The 17,668-nt window shown below is 38.3% G+C and overlaps 2 protein-coding genes and 1 long non-coding RNA gene across 7 annotated transcripts in view; 1 reads left to right on the top strand and 2 right to left on the bottom strand.

The window, feature by feature from the left end:
- Positions 1–3,445, top strand: part of spri (sprint) — a 123,361-nt gene extending 119,916 nt beyond the window's left edge. For all 5 annotated transcript variants that reach the window (XM_065491595.1, XM_065491597.1, XM_065491596.1 and 2 more), the window contains 8 exons: positions 3–430; positions 485–770; positions 855–1,123; positions 1,181–1,372; positions 1,442–1,573; positions 1,635–1,892; positions 1,952–2,150; positions 2,206–3,445. In XM_065491595.1, coding sequence (XP_065347667.1) covers positions 3–430; positions 485–770; positions 855–1,123; positions 1,181–1,372; positions 1,442–1,573; positions 1,635–1,892; positions 1,952–2,150; positions 2,206–2,348 — 1,907 coding nt within the window. In that variant the 3' untranslated portion in view covers positions 2,349–3,445. The remainder of the gene's footprint in view (positions 1–2; positions 431–484; positions 771–854; positions 1,124–1,180; positions 1,373–1,441; positions 1,574–1,634; positions 1,893–1,951; positions 2,151–2,205) is intronic.
- A 2,934-nt stretch (positions 3,446–6,379) lies between these two features.
- On the bottom strand, positions 6,380–7,863 carry LOC135942942 (uncharacterized). Its single transcript, XR_010575145.1, has 2 exons — positions 6,960–7,863; positions 6,380–6,539 (listed from the first exon to the last, which is right to left on the bottom strand). It is a non-coding gene; the product is annotated as an uncharacterized LOC135942942 (long non-coding RNA).
- A 1,507-nt stretch (positions 7,864–9,370) lies between these two features.
- On the bottom strand, positions 9,371–12,239 carry LOC135942968 (chymotrypsin-like protease CTRL-1). The gene is made up of 8 exons (XM_065489335.1): positions 12,114–12,239; positions 11,935–12,046; positions 11,796–11,862; positions 11,431–11,701; positions 10,361–10,469; positions 10,080–10,264; positions 9,615–9,877; positions 9,371–9,562 (listed from the first exon to the last, which is right to left on the bottom strand). The coding sequence occupies exons 1-8, from the start codon at positions 12,175–12,177 to the stop codon at positions 9,425–9,427; spliced, it is 1,209 nt and encodes a 402-aa protein (XP_065345407.1). The 5' UTR covers positions 12,178–12,239; the 3' UTR covers positions 9,371–9,424.
- Positions 12,240–17,668: the final 5,429 nt, after the last annotated feature.

The following is a 17,668-nucleotide window of genomic DNA, read 5'->3' as shown; positions in this document are numbered from 1 at the left end:
AGGAATATCTAGAGGTGGTGATGGATCTTGGGCTGTGGACAGTAGTTGGGAATTTTTTGGAAGTCAGGCTGGTTCTCCGGCTAGCGAAAACGTTGACGAGCCGGTCAGCAACCGCTTTCCGCCGCTGACCTATGATGAGGATTATGAAGAGGATGATGTTGTCTCCCAACTGGGCTCAGACGGGAAACCAAGAAGGCGCAGAAGGCCCCTAACAGCCCAAGAGTTGATTGCTGAGAAGTGCCCAGAGCTAGGAATTCCTCCTGACATATCGATTCCGGGTGTCCTTTCACCAGGGATCAATGACAACCCGATTGTGCGAGAAAACTCCATGCACTCCAACAACAGCGACTCATGCAGGATGTCCGCCTATGACAACGTTGAAGGACTGATACACCATGGTCCATATTCATCAAGGAGCTCAAATTCCCAGGTAATTAATATCCATTTTTGTTTCTAGAAAAATATTCATATAAAAAAATCACAGGCAAGTGACGAAGACGCCCACACTGTGTTCTCCGAGCCTTGGGACAGTTCTCGATGGGAGACACTTTTGATGCAAAAGAATCAGCAGTCAAGAGATGATGACAGGATGAGCTTCAACAATGGAACCCCCGCCGCGATATCTGCCACCTCTTCTCTGGTGCACCTCAGTGGAGATGCTCTAATACCAGACGACGAAGACATGACCCAAGAAAGATCAGCAATTGTTACTAAACTGCCTCACCTGTCTCGGACAAAGAGCTTCAAGGACCGAATGGACCCCCTGTTGTGTGAGTATTTTTTTTAATTAAATTATATTTTAGATTTTTCTAATAAAATTTGCTCAATATTAAATTTGTATTTAACATTTCCAGCACCTCCTCGTTTGCAAGCGTTGAGGTCCCGTGATGGAGGTAGCACTGGTGCCGCAATCAGGGCCTACGCATTGCAACTGGCAGCAGACAAAAGCACCACTTTTGCTCAGAACGTTGAGAATTTCATCCAGTGCACGAGGGAGTCGAAAGAGAGGAGCCCCAATGTGGCCATGCGCAACATGAGACAGTTTATGTCTGGAATGAAAAATTATCTGGTGAAACACGGCGAACGGAATTTTGAGAAGGAGGTCGAGAAGGAGAGAAACAAGGTATAAAATTGCAAATTAAACTCTATTCCTTTTGTATTTATCATTTCTGTTCAACAGTTGAAAGCGAACGAGTTTTTGAATCTGGACGCCATTCTGGAGGGAGTAATGCACAAACTGGTTGTGAGGCCTCTCAGGGAGCACCTTTATCGCCTCTTTGTTGCCGAGTATTCGAGAACTGGAGCGATTCAACTGCTGGCTAGCAATATCCAATACGCTCGCACCAAACCACCTCATGACCTTGGGATCAGGGTGAGTTTTGTTTTAATTTCTCTATTGATTTGGAAAATTTCATTATTTAATGTTGAATGCATTTCCCAGGCGAAAATTTCTCCACCCAGCGAAGAATCTATGCATACAATTTGCCACTACTTGACGCGTCTGCAGCAGGTAGACTCTCCATTGGAGAAGCTTGAAAATCTCCTAGCTTGCATATCCACAATATTTAACTCTGTAAGTATACTTGCTTAATTTGATAAAAATAAAATTTTAACACTGCAAATCATTAAATCAGGTGAAATCATCGAATCAAAATCGAGGGGGTGTTCTACTTGGTGCGGACGACTTTTTGCCCTTGTTTGTCTGGGTGCTCGTGCGAGCGGGCATGGTGGCAGCTGAAATCGAGGCTGAATTCATGTGGGGTCTACTGCAACCCTCTTTGCTCTCTGGAGAGGGAGGCTACTATCTGACCACGCTCTCCAGCGCCGTGTATGTCCTCAAAAACTTCAGGGCTTGCAACGAGATGCAAAATCCTCATAATTCTTCCTTGGATGTGAGTTCAATTAAATTAAATGGCATAAGCAATTTTTAAAATAAATATTTTTAATTTAGTGGCGAGGAGGTTCACTGGCTGAGCTGCGATCAGTGCTCAGGATTGTCGTGCCGGATGAGCTGCATGGATCGATTTTGACCAAGACCCTTCCCGTCAGGCCAAACACCACCACCAGAGACGTGTGCAAAATTATTGCCCACAAAATCAGAATCACAAATCCTCAAGACTATGGTCTCTACAAACTTGTCGATGGTGAAGGTAATTATACAAACCCAATTAATTATATCAGAAATTGAAATTTTGATTTAATTAGAAACCTTGCTGAATGATGGCGAGTGCCCTCAAGATGTGAAGGATGACGTTTGCCAGGATGGAAAGCACTGCGTCTTCGCCTACAAAAGAATCGACGCGAAAATCGCCTGGCCAAGAACCTCTCCTTCCCCGAGCAGTACTTAGCAGCCGCTTGTGGTTCCGGTCAAGCCTGGCTGGAACTTAAAGAGATGTCATCATCTGAAATCATTTTCTCTAAAGTCTAGTAAATAGCAAACTCACACACACAGCCCAACAAAAAGCACACTGCCAATTAACAAGCAAGTGGCACAATAATTTTCTTTTGTAAATAAATGGGGTTAGCGTAATTAATGCGAAGAAAAAAAGAACTGACTCTGCTGTTGCAATGCAGTACTGTAATGTAGATTAGCATCATTTGACAGGCTCAATATTTGTACATTTTGTATTAATTTATTTCTTTGCTGCCTGACAACTCTGGATTCATTCAACTGTCGCCCTGTTGCATAATGCACCGTTCTTGTGAGTGAGAGAGAGAAGGAATTCATATAAAATCGATCTGTAGTTGAGTTAGAAAGAAATGAGGCCTTACCCGTAAAGCATATTATTAGTACACCCACTAAATTGTGAACACACTGCGTCTCCCAACGCTTTTCCCTGAAAAGTGGCTTGTAGTACGAGAGCAGTGAAAACGCCGGAGATAAGTGACAGCGCATCTCTGTTTTTCTTTCTTTTCCGCCTCTCTTGCTCAGAGTCTGTTGTATATAAAGTTTCATATGTACCGCAATTGGATCAACTCTCGTCATATTTTTTGTATAATCAGCAGTGGTTGGATGGATTGATGATTAATGCTAGTCATAAAATTAACTTATCCCTATTATGTTAACACGCCAACAAAAATCCCGCTTGAGGTATCAAGGCCTAACTGAAGAAACTGCAATTATTTCTGTTCGATATTATTATTAACACTTGATTTGAGTCTCCAATTCAATCGCAATTATTGTACTTTTTTGGGACTAATTCTCTGTGAGGTCAACACACTGCTTACATCAATACAATAATTATATAGGAAAATGCTGCCGCTGTGGAAAGTCGTGCTCCAGGCAGCGAATTTTGCACAGTGCAAAGAGTGGATGGAGGATTAACAAAATTGCAGATATGATGTGTGTTATTACATAATAAGCTGTACTTCCTATGTTGTCACCATTACTTCTTTGTAATTTGAGATTGATTAATAAATTATTATCATCTTTTATCCTTGAAAACTATTGTTTTCCTATATACACATACTAGAAACGATGTTCTTGCCTATAGACATTATTATAATTATCATTTTCTTGACAAGCAGGGATGCACCAAAATCACGAACAAAATGAACTAAAAAAAACTCACAATTTGAAATAGATATTGTTGTGCTATATTAGGTAGTATCATTTACTGTACTGCTGGGAGGGACAAGTCAAAAGTTATTCCAATTGTTCCCTCAACCAACCCCAACCATTATTATCAATAAAAAGTGAAAAATCAAAGTTCAGAAGATTGCAAAAAATGTAAAACTCATATGATAGTATAAAGAATTTAAAAGTTGAATTTAAACTTTTTCAGTTAAAGTTGGGCATACTGTTGCAAGGATGGTTGAAAGACGTCTGAATTGGGACCCACCCAACCCAATGAAAACGTGTTGAGAACGAAAGAACGATTTTTATTCTCTTTGCATGAAAAATTTCCTTAAAAATTAAAACTGGCTATAATTTCTACTAACGAAGCAAAATCATGCCCTTTATTTATTGATTTTCAGTTAATTAGTTGGTTATAGACTGTTTTTAGATGCTTAAAACGGTTTTTGAACATAAATGGCTTAAAATTGCATGATTTGAGCTCATTGAATTGGGAGCTCAGAAAAAATATTCAATCATCTAAATTTCAGGGCCCTACTTATTTCTGTCACATTGTTTGTTCCATAAAAATTGGTGCATCAATTACGAGAAATACAACATCACCGTTTAGTACGATTAAATGAAACGTGGAATTATCAGACAAAAACGTCTTGAATGAGCTTCATATCATACTAAGTATATAAAAATACTCACAGAGCATTTTTTAGATCAAAAATTTTTGAATTTTTTTAAATTATTTTTGAAAAAAAAACATAATTTACGGCTATTCTTAAAATAATTATTGGTGTTCAAACCATGAAACATTTATGAGAGAAAATAAAATTTTACGCAACAGGTTGTACAAAGTTATGTGTTTTTTTCATAAAGCTTAACAAACTTCGAACTGCAATCATACGATTTCAAAAATTAATGGACATAATTTATTAAAAATAATTCTTATTTCCGGTTGCAGTTTCCGTCAATTTGATTTTTCTCAATGAGTTTTCGTAAATTTAACAATTGACACACGTGCTACATTTATATAGATGTCACACTATAGAACGCTCCATTCTAACGTTGCCTCTTGGTGCGATATGTGCACGGAAATTAGTGCTAAAGAAAAATTTCCGTTTTATTAAGTCATCCTTTTTTAAAATCAACTCACATATATATTTTGATAGCGTTAGAGACACATTCCTCACGATTACAAAATTTCTTGCAATTGAGAGAACGCAGAGGAATCATCTGACTGCCCTTCTTCTAGCTGTGCCACACCGCATATTGGAATTACAATGGCTGTAGCCATATGGAATCCAAATACTTTTGCCTTCGCCAATAGAGTCATAGATGCATTGCGTAAGTACAAATATTTTTATTTCATTTTATTGTTAATGCTAAAGATGAACTCTAAAAAGTACACATAGTTCTGTTCTTTGGTTTCCTTGCCTTCTCACTTTTTTACGCCAAGAGTGATGAGCGTCAGTGTTATATTTAAAATCACCAGTTTAAAAATTCAAACTCGCACTTTGATGAACCTTGTGTGTCTTTCTTTCATTATTAAGCAATCGCAGAGACACCAAAGCTAATGCTCGTTTATAGAATTGTCTTTGTGCAGCTTGATTAAATATCAAAATTTTAATCTGCCAAATAAATGCGTTAGTATAATTATAATTATGATAAAAAAGGATGCCACTAAACACTTTCTGCCACTAACAAAACGAAAATTACAAAATAAAATTTATTATTAATATAATGTTTCAGTACCACGAAGCTTTAGGGAAAAGGCTATTGGAGCATCGTTCAAAGACTACGTTCTAAAACTTTGTAAAGGTGGAGATGTAGTTTTATTCAAGACAATTGAGATGTTCAAAAAATCAACTATTGAGAAAGTGGAAAACAATGAGGATCCTTTCGCCGTCTTTAGTGGCATCAGAATTTTTTTTTCAGAGATTAAAAATCATTTGTCTAAAAATGGAGGACCCAAGTATAAAACGAAAAGGATTGAAGAAAAGCATAAGGTAGGAATAATTTATTCAATTGTTATACATATTCTTCATGAAACAAATCATTTTGGGCAGGCTCGGAGAGATGATGACCTATTTGAAGAGGACTACATTCTTGAAGCTGCCTTTCACGAGGTGATTGTGGAGCCTCTGATAAACCATCTGTACCGTCTGCTTGTCAGGCATTATATGCACTCAGGAGTCCTCACCGTAATGGCTAAAAACATGCAAAAAATACGCAATCAAACTCTTCAACAGCGTGGGGCTAGTGTAAGATTTTCCTTGTCCAAATTATATATATTTACTTCCACGTAAGATTTTTCCAGGACAAAGTTGGAACACCCACCACCCGCATAAAAAAATATCACCTGAGAATGTTCTAAGAATATACCGATTTCGCCCAGGATTAATCTAAAAAATTAATTATATATGAACTTATGATACGGTTTTTCGTGATACTGGATTAATCTGTAGATTAATTTAAGAGAATATCCTTAGAATGTTCCAGGATTATTCTGCCGGGGTTTGTTTCAAAAAGCTCTAAAGAATGATCCTAGAACATTCTCAAAATATACTTATGGATTAATCTTTGGATTGATCAGGGATTCATATTTAGCGTATCAAATCTTTACATAGGATTATTCTTTTTTGATCATCCTGGAACATTCTTTGGTTAATCTAATATTATTTTAAGGTCAATATTAAGTGTGACAAATATTATCCCTAAGTTATTTTTAAAATTACTTCAGATTGTTCCTAGAATATTTCAAAATATGTTATAACTGCGATTTAATTGGGAATTACTTAAATAATTACAAACTTATTTAGTTAAATTTTTAAAATTTATTGGTTTTTCATCATATCAGGTACAAAATTTTCTCTCATTCGATGCCAGCACCGCCAATCTTGAAGCCCAAACTGCAGAACTTAAACGATTGTATCTTTTCCCGTCGTGCAAAACATCTGCGGACGGCTTGAAGCTAAAAAAAGGGAGCGACTCGTAGAAAAAAAATAAAAGCTTTTTTCAATCAGCTTTGCTTGGAAAATGGAAGGTAGAAGTATGTAAAGTTCATGCAAAATATTTTTCCATTTTCCATGCGAAGCCAATTGAATCAGAATGTGTAATACAAATTCTCGTAAGCGTACAAAAAAAGCGACCGCGATTTACATGGAAAAATTATATTTTTCATCACCGATTTACAGTTTCCGCCACCCAAACTTATTTATAGGGTTCTAATTAAGAACATTTGGGACTGGAGAGGATCCCATATCAAAATATTGGTGGCGAAAACCGTACAAGTAGCGGCGAAAAGTGTAATTTTACCATAAATCCGTTGGATTTGAAAGTTGCGCGATCTGTTCTTATTTCTTTGGACGCTAATCTATAAAATGAGACTTACCCTGTTAACCGTAAGATCCCAGGCCATCCGTCCGAGTCCGCGGGACGTCCGTGATGTCCCTTATTGGCGGCGTCCGGCGTCCTGCGTCCGTTAATAACTTCGATTTGAACGGCGGTTGACCGTTGACGCGTTAGACAAAGAGAGCGAAGCAGGATTTTGTAAGTCTCTTGCTGCTGCCACCGCCCGTCGCCCCTCCCCCGCTCCACAACAGAGGCAGGCAGCAGGCATTCCATGCAAGTGCGTGCATGCATGTGCAGCCGCCGCTACCACGCGCACACTAAAATCGCCCTTTTAACCCTTTTTTGTCCTTCTGATTTTTTATTCAAATTGGCCCGTTTGTCGGTAGCATTAATTAAGACTCCTTGTGTTAAGAAATTAATTTATTCAATCGCATTTATGATTTTTACCCTTTTTAATCTGGGCAGATACTTTGAAAAATAAAGGCATCATAATTTTGTGTTAAGATAATGAAAAATTTGTTAGGTTTTAATATAAAAATTGAATCCATCGCATTAATTAAAAAATATTTGCGAGAAAAAATAATTTTTGTGATAACGATTTCAAAATATTTAACAGTATGGCAGTTCATTTTCTTGATTAAATTATGTTTCATACTTATTTTTATGTTTTTAATTGTAAGAAAAATATCTAAGTTCTTCTCTTTTAGGGGTTTTTTAAAGAATATTCTAGGAACATTAAAAAAATATTGAGAATTCATCTCAGAATGATCCATAGAATAATCTGGGGATATTCTATTAACTATATTCAAATTTCCCCTTTGGGATTATTCTAGGGATATTCTTGTAATTTAATCTCTAGATTAACTTTAAAACATTTTAAGGTTAATCTAGATTCATTCTAAGAAAATTCCAAAAATTATTTTTTTGGATTAATCTCAGAATGATCCAAAGAATAATGTGAGGATATATTTTTAGATTAATCTCTAGATTGATCTTAAACCTTCATAGATTAATCTCGATTAATACAGTATTCATCCTGGATCATTTTTTTGGATTAATTTTTTCGGGTAAATTTTGATTAATCTAAGATTATTCCGGATATTCCTGGGTTATATTTTTTTATGCGGGCAAGGAATCGATGTCAAAATTAGTTGAAAAGCTGGAAAGAATGCGGAGTGCAAGTAATATCTTCAGAAAGAGGGAAATTTTTCTTGAATTTGTAGAAAGCATAGCCAAGAGCGTAAGAAAAATTTGTGCAACTTGAATATTTCAAAAACTCTCACTAAAGGTCGTGACACCAAATGGAAAAGCTATCATTCTTGGAGCTGACGATGTTCTTCCCGTTTTCGAATGGTTGCTGGCTAACTCTGGCATGGTTTCAATCATAATTGAAGCAAACTTGATGTGCGAATTGCTGCCTCCATCTCATACACAATATGGAATGGGAGGGTACTACCTCACGATGCTGTCGAGCGCCATAAAGGCTATAAAAAGAACAGAAAGTTGCTCGCCTGTGGCTGTTAGTATTAAACTTTTAATTACTTCATTAGGAATTGCTCAACATTTTAATTTCCTTCTTAGAATCGTGAAGGACTAACAGAAAAAATGACATTGCCTAATGATGACGAGCTCATCGTAATAATGATTGCTGACGAGTCAAAGGGCTTGATTTACAAAGAAACACTTCGTGTTCCTTATGAAATCCCCACGAAGCATATTTGCGGCAAACTCGCTGAAAAATACCGAATTCGTTGCCCCAAAAAATTTGGCCTTTACAAGATGACTGAAGAAAATGGTAAATAAATTTCAAACATGCTACTTGGCGTTTATTTAATCAATAATTTTGTTTTCAGAAATGGTATTAGTGGACAGTCCAATACACATAAATTACGGGGAAAGTGTTCTCATCTTTACAAGAAAAGATAGTGTGAGTCCAATATATCATCAAACCCCATTGTCTGAGATAACTCAACGATTATCGGGTGATCAGGAACGCAAGCGCCTTGATCCGATGAAAGATGTCTATGAATTATTGAATGGCGTCACAAATGTTTCTTCGGCTGCTCATTCTTCGTTGTCCAGCTTGTCTCCTTTTCCATCTGAAAAATGAAGAACCTGATTCCCCAAAACAAATGGGTCATGACAGAAGCTCGTTTTCATTTGCGTGTGTAGTCGTGTTTAATTTAAGTTTCTATTAGGTGGTGGTGCACTTTCGCGGATTGATCGCTATTGAAGGGTCAAATGTTTCAAATCAATTTCCAAGCGGCAAATGAATTGTATTTTTCTGAGGAATTTTTCTAGTTAATTAACTTCAACGTGTAGCTTAATTTGAGTGAGTCCCAACTATCACTCGCTTAATATGTATGGGTTGAATTTTTTCATGTCATTTTGATTGTCACTCGTCGATGTATTTTTTGGTTGAGGGTAAATGAATAAATACGTTTGAGGGAATGAGCTAATTTAATTTATTTTTTACTCTCAAATTATTGCAACGAGATTAAGTTGTCAATCCAAGTGGCTCCTGATAAACGCAGTGTAGCGAGACACCTGAGTGTAAACGTTGACTGCTCCTGCAGCCCCACACTGGTCGGAGCCAAATGACCTGATTCCAGCCAAAAAATACGCTCCAACTCCACCAGCCCTCTATAAAATCACGTTTACTCGGTTGCCAACTGCAGGATGGCGTTTACCCTACCACTAAAAGCGGAGCACCGCTGAAGCCCTGGCACATGTCCCTTCCCAGTTCGCCACCTGCGCAAAGCCTGTTGTCCAAGGGGGTCGCTGCGCTGCTGTAGAAATTCTGGCACGTCGAGCTCTGCACGATGGGCACCTCGAGGGCTTGCTGCACCGATTGAACTCGAGGGAAACCTGCCAGTCGACCGAAACCAACCACCAACGCCCGGCGTCCAACTAGGTAAGCAGACGTGCGCGTCAAGACACAAACAGGTTGGGCATTGACTGAAATATTTCGTGACATAAGTTTCAAAATTAATTATTTCAACAAAAATTTGTAAATTTTATATTAAGAACATTATTTTTCAGCAGACGTAAGTGAAAAATTCACACCTTATTGGAGCTAGGCACGAAATATTACACCAAGAGTATACACATTTAAAGTTTATTATTAGAATCTAAATACGAAACAAAATTGTATACATACTTGTAAAGTTGATTGCGGACTGCAAATAGATGACCATAATGTCATGGTTAAAGGAGGATGACTCATCATAATTCGGGTGAACTGCAGTTTTTGAAATAGCGATGTCCCTGGCCGGAATGGCGCAAAAGGACTGGGAGCAGTCAGGATTGGCAGTTGTGTCGTACTCGCCCACGCGTACAGTTGTCCTACAAAAAACACACAAACGTTTAAAATGAACAAAGACCTTTACTGAAAATGTTGGATAATTTAGAAAAGTTTGGATAGCCAGGAAATTTGCTCACAGACGAAAATTGTTGCCTTTTAAATTCAGATTACGAGCTGAGGTTAGAACGTGTCTTTCGGTTATAATGACTCCAGCACCGTAGAATTCCGTCACCCCTGTATAAATGTCTGGAAAAATAAGAATACATTTAAATTGCGTTAATTCCATGTATTGTAATTTTCAATGCTTCCGTTTGAGGTTTCAACAAATATAAAATAACTTTATTGGTATATTTTTTTTCAATTTAAAAAATATAGGAATGAAAGCAATGAATATTATACTGATAACTGTGTAATATCTCCATGCTATTTTAGCATATTATAAAATAAATTTTCGCAATTAATAAGGGAATAGATAGGTAATTCAATTGATAAGAAGACAATAATGGATGCCAAACTCAATACTTGTGCAATGATTAATGAATATCCGCATGGTGACCAGATTTCGATAAAAGAACACAAAGTGGTCAACCGGAAGAAAATAATTTATTTTGTAAAGTGAAAACCGTGAGAAATGGCTAAACCGCAGTTTCCCAGCAAACATCCCTTAAGAAAGGTTTATTGTTTTGGGACAGAGGGATGTTTCCTCATTTATATTGTTGACAGACAAATTTAGAAACTTTCTGCCTGTAATTGTCAAAAGCAACCCAAGTTCGACCCAAACATTTGGTTGTTTGTATAAATAACAATAACACCAATGTAGATTGATGACCATGTGAGGGTGAGTGACCGATATGACAGGACGCTGTGCTTGGTGGTAGAGAAATGACAACATTCGTGAGTCTACCAATAAGTGCACCGAATGAAGAGCAAGATTCACGATAGGCTATCTTTTTCCTCAACCAATAACTTAATAAGACGTTTTCGGACGTGCAGGAGAGAAGCTCTCCGTCCGGGAGGGAAACGAGAAACGACGGTCTTCTGAGACACCCCAGACTAAGAAGTCATTTGTAAACAAGAATAAAGCATCAAGGCACCCATGTTCCAGCAAATGTTTTATCAATTTGCAATTTAACTGATTGTAAGTAGCACAATAATAATATAAAATCAATAAGTAAACGCTTTAAATTAATTAACTCAAGGAACTTACTCCTGTGTCCAAGCCGCACCACCCAGGGTTGTGCCCCAAGTCTAGTGGGCCCTGCCTGCAGGGGCACCCTTGAAGGAACGCCCACGATCAGTTGGGGCAGGCCGCAGACGTTGAAAATGGGCAGGCCACCACTTCCAGTACTGCCAGTGGACCCACCGTCGGTTTCCGAGCTGCCGGTGTTCACCCCGCCTGTTGAAGGGTCGTTACCATCGTCGTCGCCACCAGGATTTGTGTAATTGGGTACAGACCCTGGCTGTGTAAGCGCTGTGTCCTAGCATATTGTTTAGGTTGATTATTATTAAAATTCCTACTTTAATATGTTTCTCAGAATTTAATAAAATAAAAAAAAAATTTCTCGTTAATACCTTGCTAGGACAGCAAACCAGTGGTTGGCTTGTTACATTTGAATAGCCGCAGGTCATATCTCGGAGTCTGAAATTTATTTATTTATTTATTTTTATTTTAAGTCAAAAAGATAAACTTTGAAAATCATATGTTATACACCTTCCTGCAGCAAGACATTGTCTGTCCATCAATTCAGCTATTAGTCGACATTCGCTCAGAGCAGTGCAAGTTGCGGTGGGTGAAATGCAAAGTCCAACATCGAAAATCTGTGCTGTGTAATTTATGGATTAAATTTGAGTTCAACATAATCCATATTAAAATATTAATTTGTAACTCACAATTAGCAAAATGTAAAGCAGCGACAAAAGACGCGACACTGATTGCCAGAGTTTTCAAAATCATGGTTCTCTCCTGCCAGAGAGATGTTGGTGACTGTGAACAGTGAATATATATACGCCAGTGAATAGTCCCCCAAACAGAGGATGAATAAGCAAATTTAACATAATTTGCATATAGTTTTGGTGTTTTTAAATTGCTCATTTCCTCTAAGAATCAGCACAAATAATTCCTCCGGAATTTTCCTGTGCTGGTTTGTTCCGAAAAAAAAACAAAGCAAGAAATGTCCTGTTTCATCCAGAGATTTGTTGTATAGTATATGAGGGAGGATTTGTTGATGTTTGTTCATTCTTACTGTTAATGATCAATGCATTAATAAAACTGCGAGATAAAAGAAAAATTTCAATTTGTAAACAACATTAGAGCTGAAAATTTTAATTATTCAATAATTGTTAGCCTGAGAGTAGCTATTTAAAATTTCTCAAAGACTTTCACGTCGATTTCGAAGAAAAAAATTATCTAATTTTTAATTTTTGCCACACACAATTTTCTTAAAATGTAGAAGTATTCTCTGTTTGTTTACACCCTTGAAAGTCAAATTTTGCTGAAACTTTTTGATCGTTTAAATTTGAAATTCTTTCAACTTTGTTCATGCAGATATCCAATTGAACATCAACAAAATTAATTATATCCTAGCAAAGGTGGCAAATTGTGAAAAAAAATTGTGAAAAAAAAACTCAAAACTAATCTAGCAGCCAAAAGAATAATATTAATTTGGTTAATTTGTCATCGAAAATGCGGTAAATATATTTAAAAATATTTTAATATATTTAAAAGTATATTTATTTTTGCTTAATTTAATAAATTAAAACAATAATTAATTAATGAAATAACAAAAAATATATTTACTTTAGAGGTTTCTGTGTTTAAAATATTTTAAAATGTTTCTAAAATTTTAAATACAGGTGAGTAAATCTGTAGTGTTACATAATGAAAAAAGCAAATTCTGAATTAGATTGAATTGGGATTACTTGCAACTTGCTGTGCTAGAAATAAATTTTAATAAAAAAATAATCCAATTGCATGACGTATTTGAACATTCATTAATAATACTGATAATACTTTACAAATTTCAAATTTGAAAAGCGTTTTATTAAAAAATTCAACTTCAAATAAAACTTTTAATGATTTTGCGGATTTTGCAGTTCAGGACTGATTTTGTAAATTTTCCCCTCGCGCTCTTTTGCCAGAATGGTTCCTATATGTTGCCAGATCCTCTATCGGCAGCCGCTGAAACTGGAAGGGAGCTTGGTCGGTCGGTGGCGCGCTTCGAGCGCTCTGGCTGGTGGGTTCGAGGGGCCCTGCCGCTGCCGTGCTTAGCTCGCCTGCTTGCTCTCGCTAGTCGTAGTACGCAAGTCTCGTGCTCTAAGTCGTGGGGTTGCTGCTGCGAGGCGGACGGAACGCGCGAGTGCTAGCTGCTTGGTGTGCGACTCGACAGGGGCCGGGCCGCTTTCGTGATTTTGCTGTCAGTGAGTGGCTGAGGCGAACTGCACCTGTGCGACGCGGACACCCTCTCGGACGGCCGGCGGACGGTGGTCGGCTCGGCATAAAACACATCTTACCCCGCTGAAGGGTGAGTACACAGTGGTTGCACACACTCACTCTCGCTCGGCCCGATCAATAATACTGTTTTGCCGCTGCCTTTGAACCCGAATTATGGTCAAAATTGAGTTTCGCCTTTGCGGTTTTTATTTTCTGAGTCGTGCGATGAAGTCGTTAATGAACCGGTCAGGGTTAATTGCGCACGGGCGGAGATGTGTAATTAACTTCTTAATGGGCCGGTGACCTCTTCATCTCTGAGGCCGCGGACAGTCAAAAGGGTTCATATTTTCTGCCGACCAGATTAATTTGAGCTCGTCAATTATGAATGCGGCCTGTAATTGGAGGAATCTGCGGCTGTCATTGCGGCAGATCGATGTGCCGCAATTTGGAGCAACTCCAAGACCAGTCGAGAAACTGGACTTTGTCAAATTAAAATTTAATTAACTGTTCAATCCTCCGCGCATACGTCACTCGAATAAAATTGACGACAGTAAATCCATTTTCAGCTTTTCGCTTTGGGAATTCAGCCTCCATTGATCCCATATCAAACAACTCATTGTTTTTTGCTGACTTTCCGTCGCCTGTTTGCTCTGTTTGATGATGATTTTGCATCAAAATGATTTGTCACCCCGCCAGTATACGAAACGTGAGGCGCAAGGGAGGCAGAGGGAAGAAATCGTACACATTTACTTTATTATTCGCACAGCAGACATGCCTGCTGATCAAGAAGGGGGCAGAAACACCCCATGTGCCGCACAGGGGATGCTGTGTGAGTCGTGCATACACATGCATTGGGGTGGGTATAAATCGATCGGGAGGGAGAAAAGTCCAGACCGCCGCGTGTGCGAGCGAGTCGGTCTGGCCTCGCGGGCCAACGCCGGCTGCCGTCAACGAGAGCAGCGATTCTTCACATTTCCCACCCACCCTTTCGCCAGGGGTTCGATGGCAGGGGCAGCAGCGTCTTGAACGTTCATTAGAGTGTATGCATGCGTGAAAGTTTCTTGCAAAGTCGGCTGAGGTAGCTCATTGTTAGGTATTGCATTCATTAAAAAGACACTTCACATTTGTATTTATATTTATAATCTTCTTAAAGTTTAATATTTGAACTTATAAATGGTAATGAAATTAACATAATGAATTTTTGTTTTATTTAAATATTTATATATTTACATTATTTTTTCAAGTTTTAACTTTGGGCTTAGTCACTCTTTAGGCTAAATAAAGAAAATTAAGTCATAAAGCAGTATTAAAAATCAATTTTACATACCTGTCTTCAAATTTCTTTTTCTGATTAACGAGATCATTATAGAGACCAAGTTTGTAATTAATTGTTTTAAAACAAAATTCCTGTCTTGTCCTGTTTCTGAAAAATGTTTTCTCGTCCTGCCGGAATTCCAGGTTCCATTTCCTGTCTTGGAATCCGTTCTAATTAAGAAATTCAATAGTCCAATCTTTGAATGATATTCTGATACTTAAAAAATAAATTTATTTATAACAAAATAACTAAAACCCCATCGCTAGATTTTTACAATGAAAAGCTTTCTGGTTCAGACTAATTCTATATGTCTGATAAAACCCAGGAAGTTTACTCATGATTTGACCCTTACCAAAGCACGAGCGCAGATGTTTTGCTCTTGAAGTGGTCGTGTTAATTTCCGATTCGGTTTATAATGCGCCGTCTGCCGTTGAGGAGGGTGCACCGTGCGGCTTCGAAGGCTGCTGTTTGATTTTATATCCTTAGCCAAGCAATAATTTACTCTATTAAGGAAGCCTCTTTAGTTGGCACACGGGCACACAAGCGAGGAAGGGCTGCTGTTTGAAAGCAGATTCATCACCTGCAATTTAGAGGAGCGAAGTGTTACAGAATAGAACTTTCTGTAAGGTGTTCATTAATTATGAACTTTAGAACGTTTTCCTTTCAGCAAAGTTTGCAGAGGCAAATTACATCTATCAAAGAGTTGACATGCACCTGAAGAATGTTACAATTTGCTTTGAATTTGTACCATCTAAATTATCTCGTTGTGCACGAATTCCCTTACTAACGCTCTTCAAAATAGTTATTGAAACGTGTTGCTAAAAGAGTTAGGTTGTTGTTAGATCTGAAAAGGATTATTTTTCTCATTAAAATCTATGTATTCTTCTATCTTATGTTAAAAACACTTAATGTGCAAAAACACAGCAAACACAAACTCAAAATTAGCTGCAATGTCACAAAATGTTCTCATTGAACATGATGTAAGCGAAGAATTCGGCAAAAAGTGCGAAACTGTTGACAAGCTATAGCTCTCGGCACACATGTTTTCATCAGGCGACCCGTGTGGCTTTGCTGACGCCAGAACACGCGCACACGAATCAATCATTCTCGCCGAGCCAAGCGAGCAAATATTTGCCCACCGTGTCCCGCGTAGATAATTTGGGCCGAGTGCTGGCACGGTTACTTTTTCACCCCTAAAGAGGCGGGAAAATCGGCCTGTGGTGGATTTCCATGCTTATATAAATGCACTTGCGAGACATGTCATTATCAGGAGCAGTCGAGAAAAGGCGTAATTTGTAAGCTGCTGAATCGTTTCCGCTAGCTTCGGGGTTGGCCAGATTGGCCGCAAATTGATAACAACACGCGCAGCCATCGAGTGGAAAGAGCTGAGAAGAGATCTTTTTGCTCTTTTCCGGCTTGGAAAAATGACACCGGGGTTATGCCATCGATTTTCATTTCCTCGTGTCTGTCGAGACGCAACTCAAGTATTACATACACAACATTTTCAGCCCCCTCGTGCTTTCTGCGTCGTGTTTTCCTTTGAGCCATTTTTTCATATGCAGCAACGTTGGCTTTTTGATGTGCTTTTGCAAGGGAGAATGTCACAAAGTAACTTCTGCTATTTATATGCAAAAACTGGAATTTCATTTGAGTTCCGATTATTTCTCTATTTTTAAAACAGTGGTTAAACTGAATTTAGATTAAATGAGTTGATGAGTCATTTTCCTTCTAGTGCTAATTCGAGTTAAGTGGTTGAAAAATCACTCTTATTAATGAGCAGAATTGTCGACTTACAAAAACTCATAATTAAAGATTTTTTACGGACTGTTTCCAATTATTAAGGACATCCAATCCCTGCTCTCCAGTTGAGCCTCAACCCAAGGGACCGGCAAACTATTGATTTCACGTTTTCGGCACGTACCTGCGGGCCATTGGCCGGTTCGTGGAATGGTCTTGTCCACCAGTTGGGCGCAATTACGCCCGATTGGCATGTGAAATCGATATTTCTCGGTGACTTTTAGCTTTGTCACGAACAATTCAAGGCCAATTTTAATAGCTCGGCTTCGACTGGCAGGGCGGAAAAGAAACTCTTCAAATAATAGCGACGAGGCTCATTCAAAATTCAGCATCATGCGAATAATTCACTTGAATATATTCACATGCGTGCTGGATGGCTGATTGCTTATTTTTCTTCATAGATTTAATGACCTGACAGCGCAATTTTTGTCTGCTTGCGAGAGGAACCAACATATGTATACAATGACTTTCGTGAGAGACTCGAATAAACAAAAATATTCTAATTGGGAGTTTTAGTGTGGGTGGCTCGTATGCTTTGGAAAAATTGATTACTTTCGTCTGTCTCGTCGTCTGCCAGCTCATCGGTGCACTGCTGGGAAACTGGATACTGCTTGAGGGTGTTTCAGAATACAGTCGTCTGACGCTCGCTTCGAGTAAAAGGGTGGGCCCAACGTAAACACATATTATTTTACCCACCGCCGTTCAGGAAGCGTATAATTAGCATTTTATTTTGCGGCCAAATTGAGTCATTAAACACAGCAACATCAAATTTTCTTCTCAACTCTTCCTTGGCCTCACATATTGTGAGAACAAGTCTATTCCAACTGCCCGACGTGCTCCATTTTTCTTTTTGCCTCAAATTGGGTTCTCTCTCTGGGGGTCAACCTCAGGCGGCCCCTCATA

Source organism: Cloeon dipterum, chromosome 4 (assembly GCF_949628265.1).
Source record: "Cloeon dipterum chromosome 4, ieCloDipt1.1, whole genome shotgun sequence".
Taxonomy (NCBI): Eukaryota; Metazoa; Arthropoda; class Insecta; order Ephemeroptera; family Baetidae; genus Cloeon; species Cloeon dipterum.
Note: the sequence above shows the minus strand (reverse complement) of the source record. Positions and strands in the feature narration are given on the sequence as shown.

Bases quoted from the DNA above. Each gene is read 5' to 3' on its own strand.
- LOC135942968 (XM_065489335.1), bottom strand. From the start codon at position 12,177: ATGATTTTGAAAACTCTGGCAATCAGTGTCGCGTCTTTTGTCGCTGCT. The intron at 12,047-12,113 runs GTGAGTTACAAA...TAAATTACACAG, and splicing joins TGCTTTACATTTTGCTAATT to CACAGATTTTCGATGTTGGA. The intron at 11,702-11,795 runs GTATTAACGAGA...ACAATATGCTAG, and splicing joins TGGTTTGCTGTCCTAGCAAG to GACACAGCGCTTACACAGCC.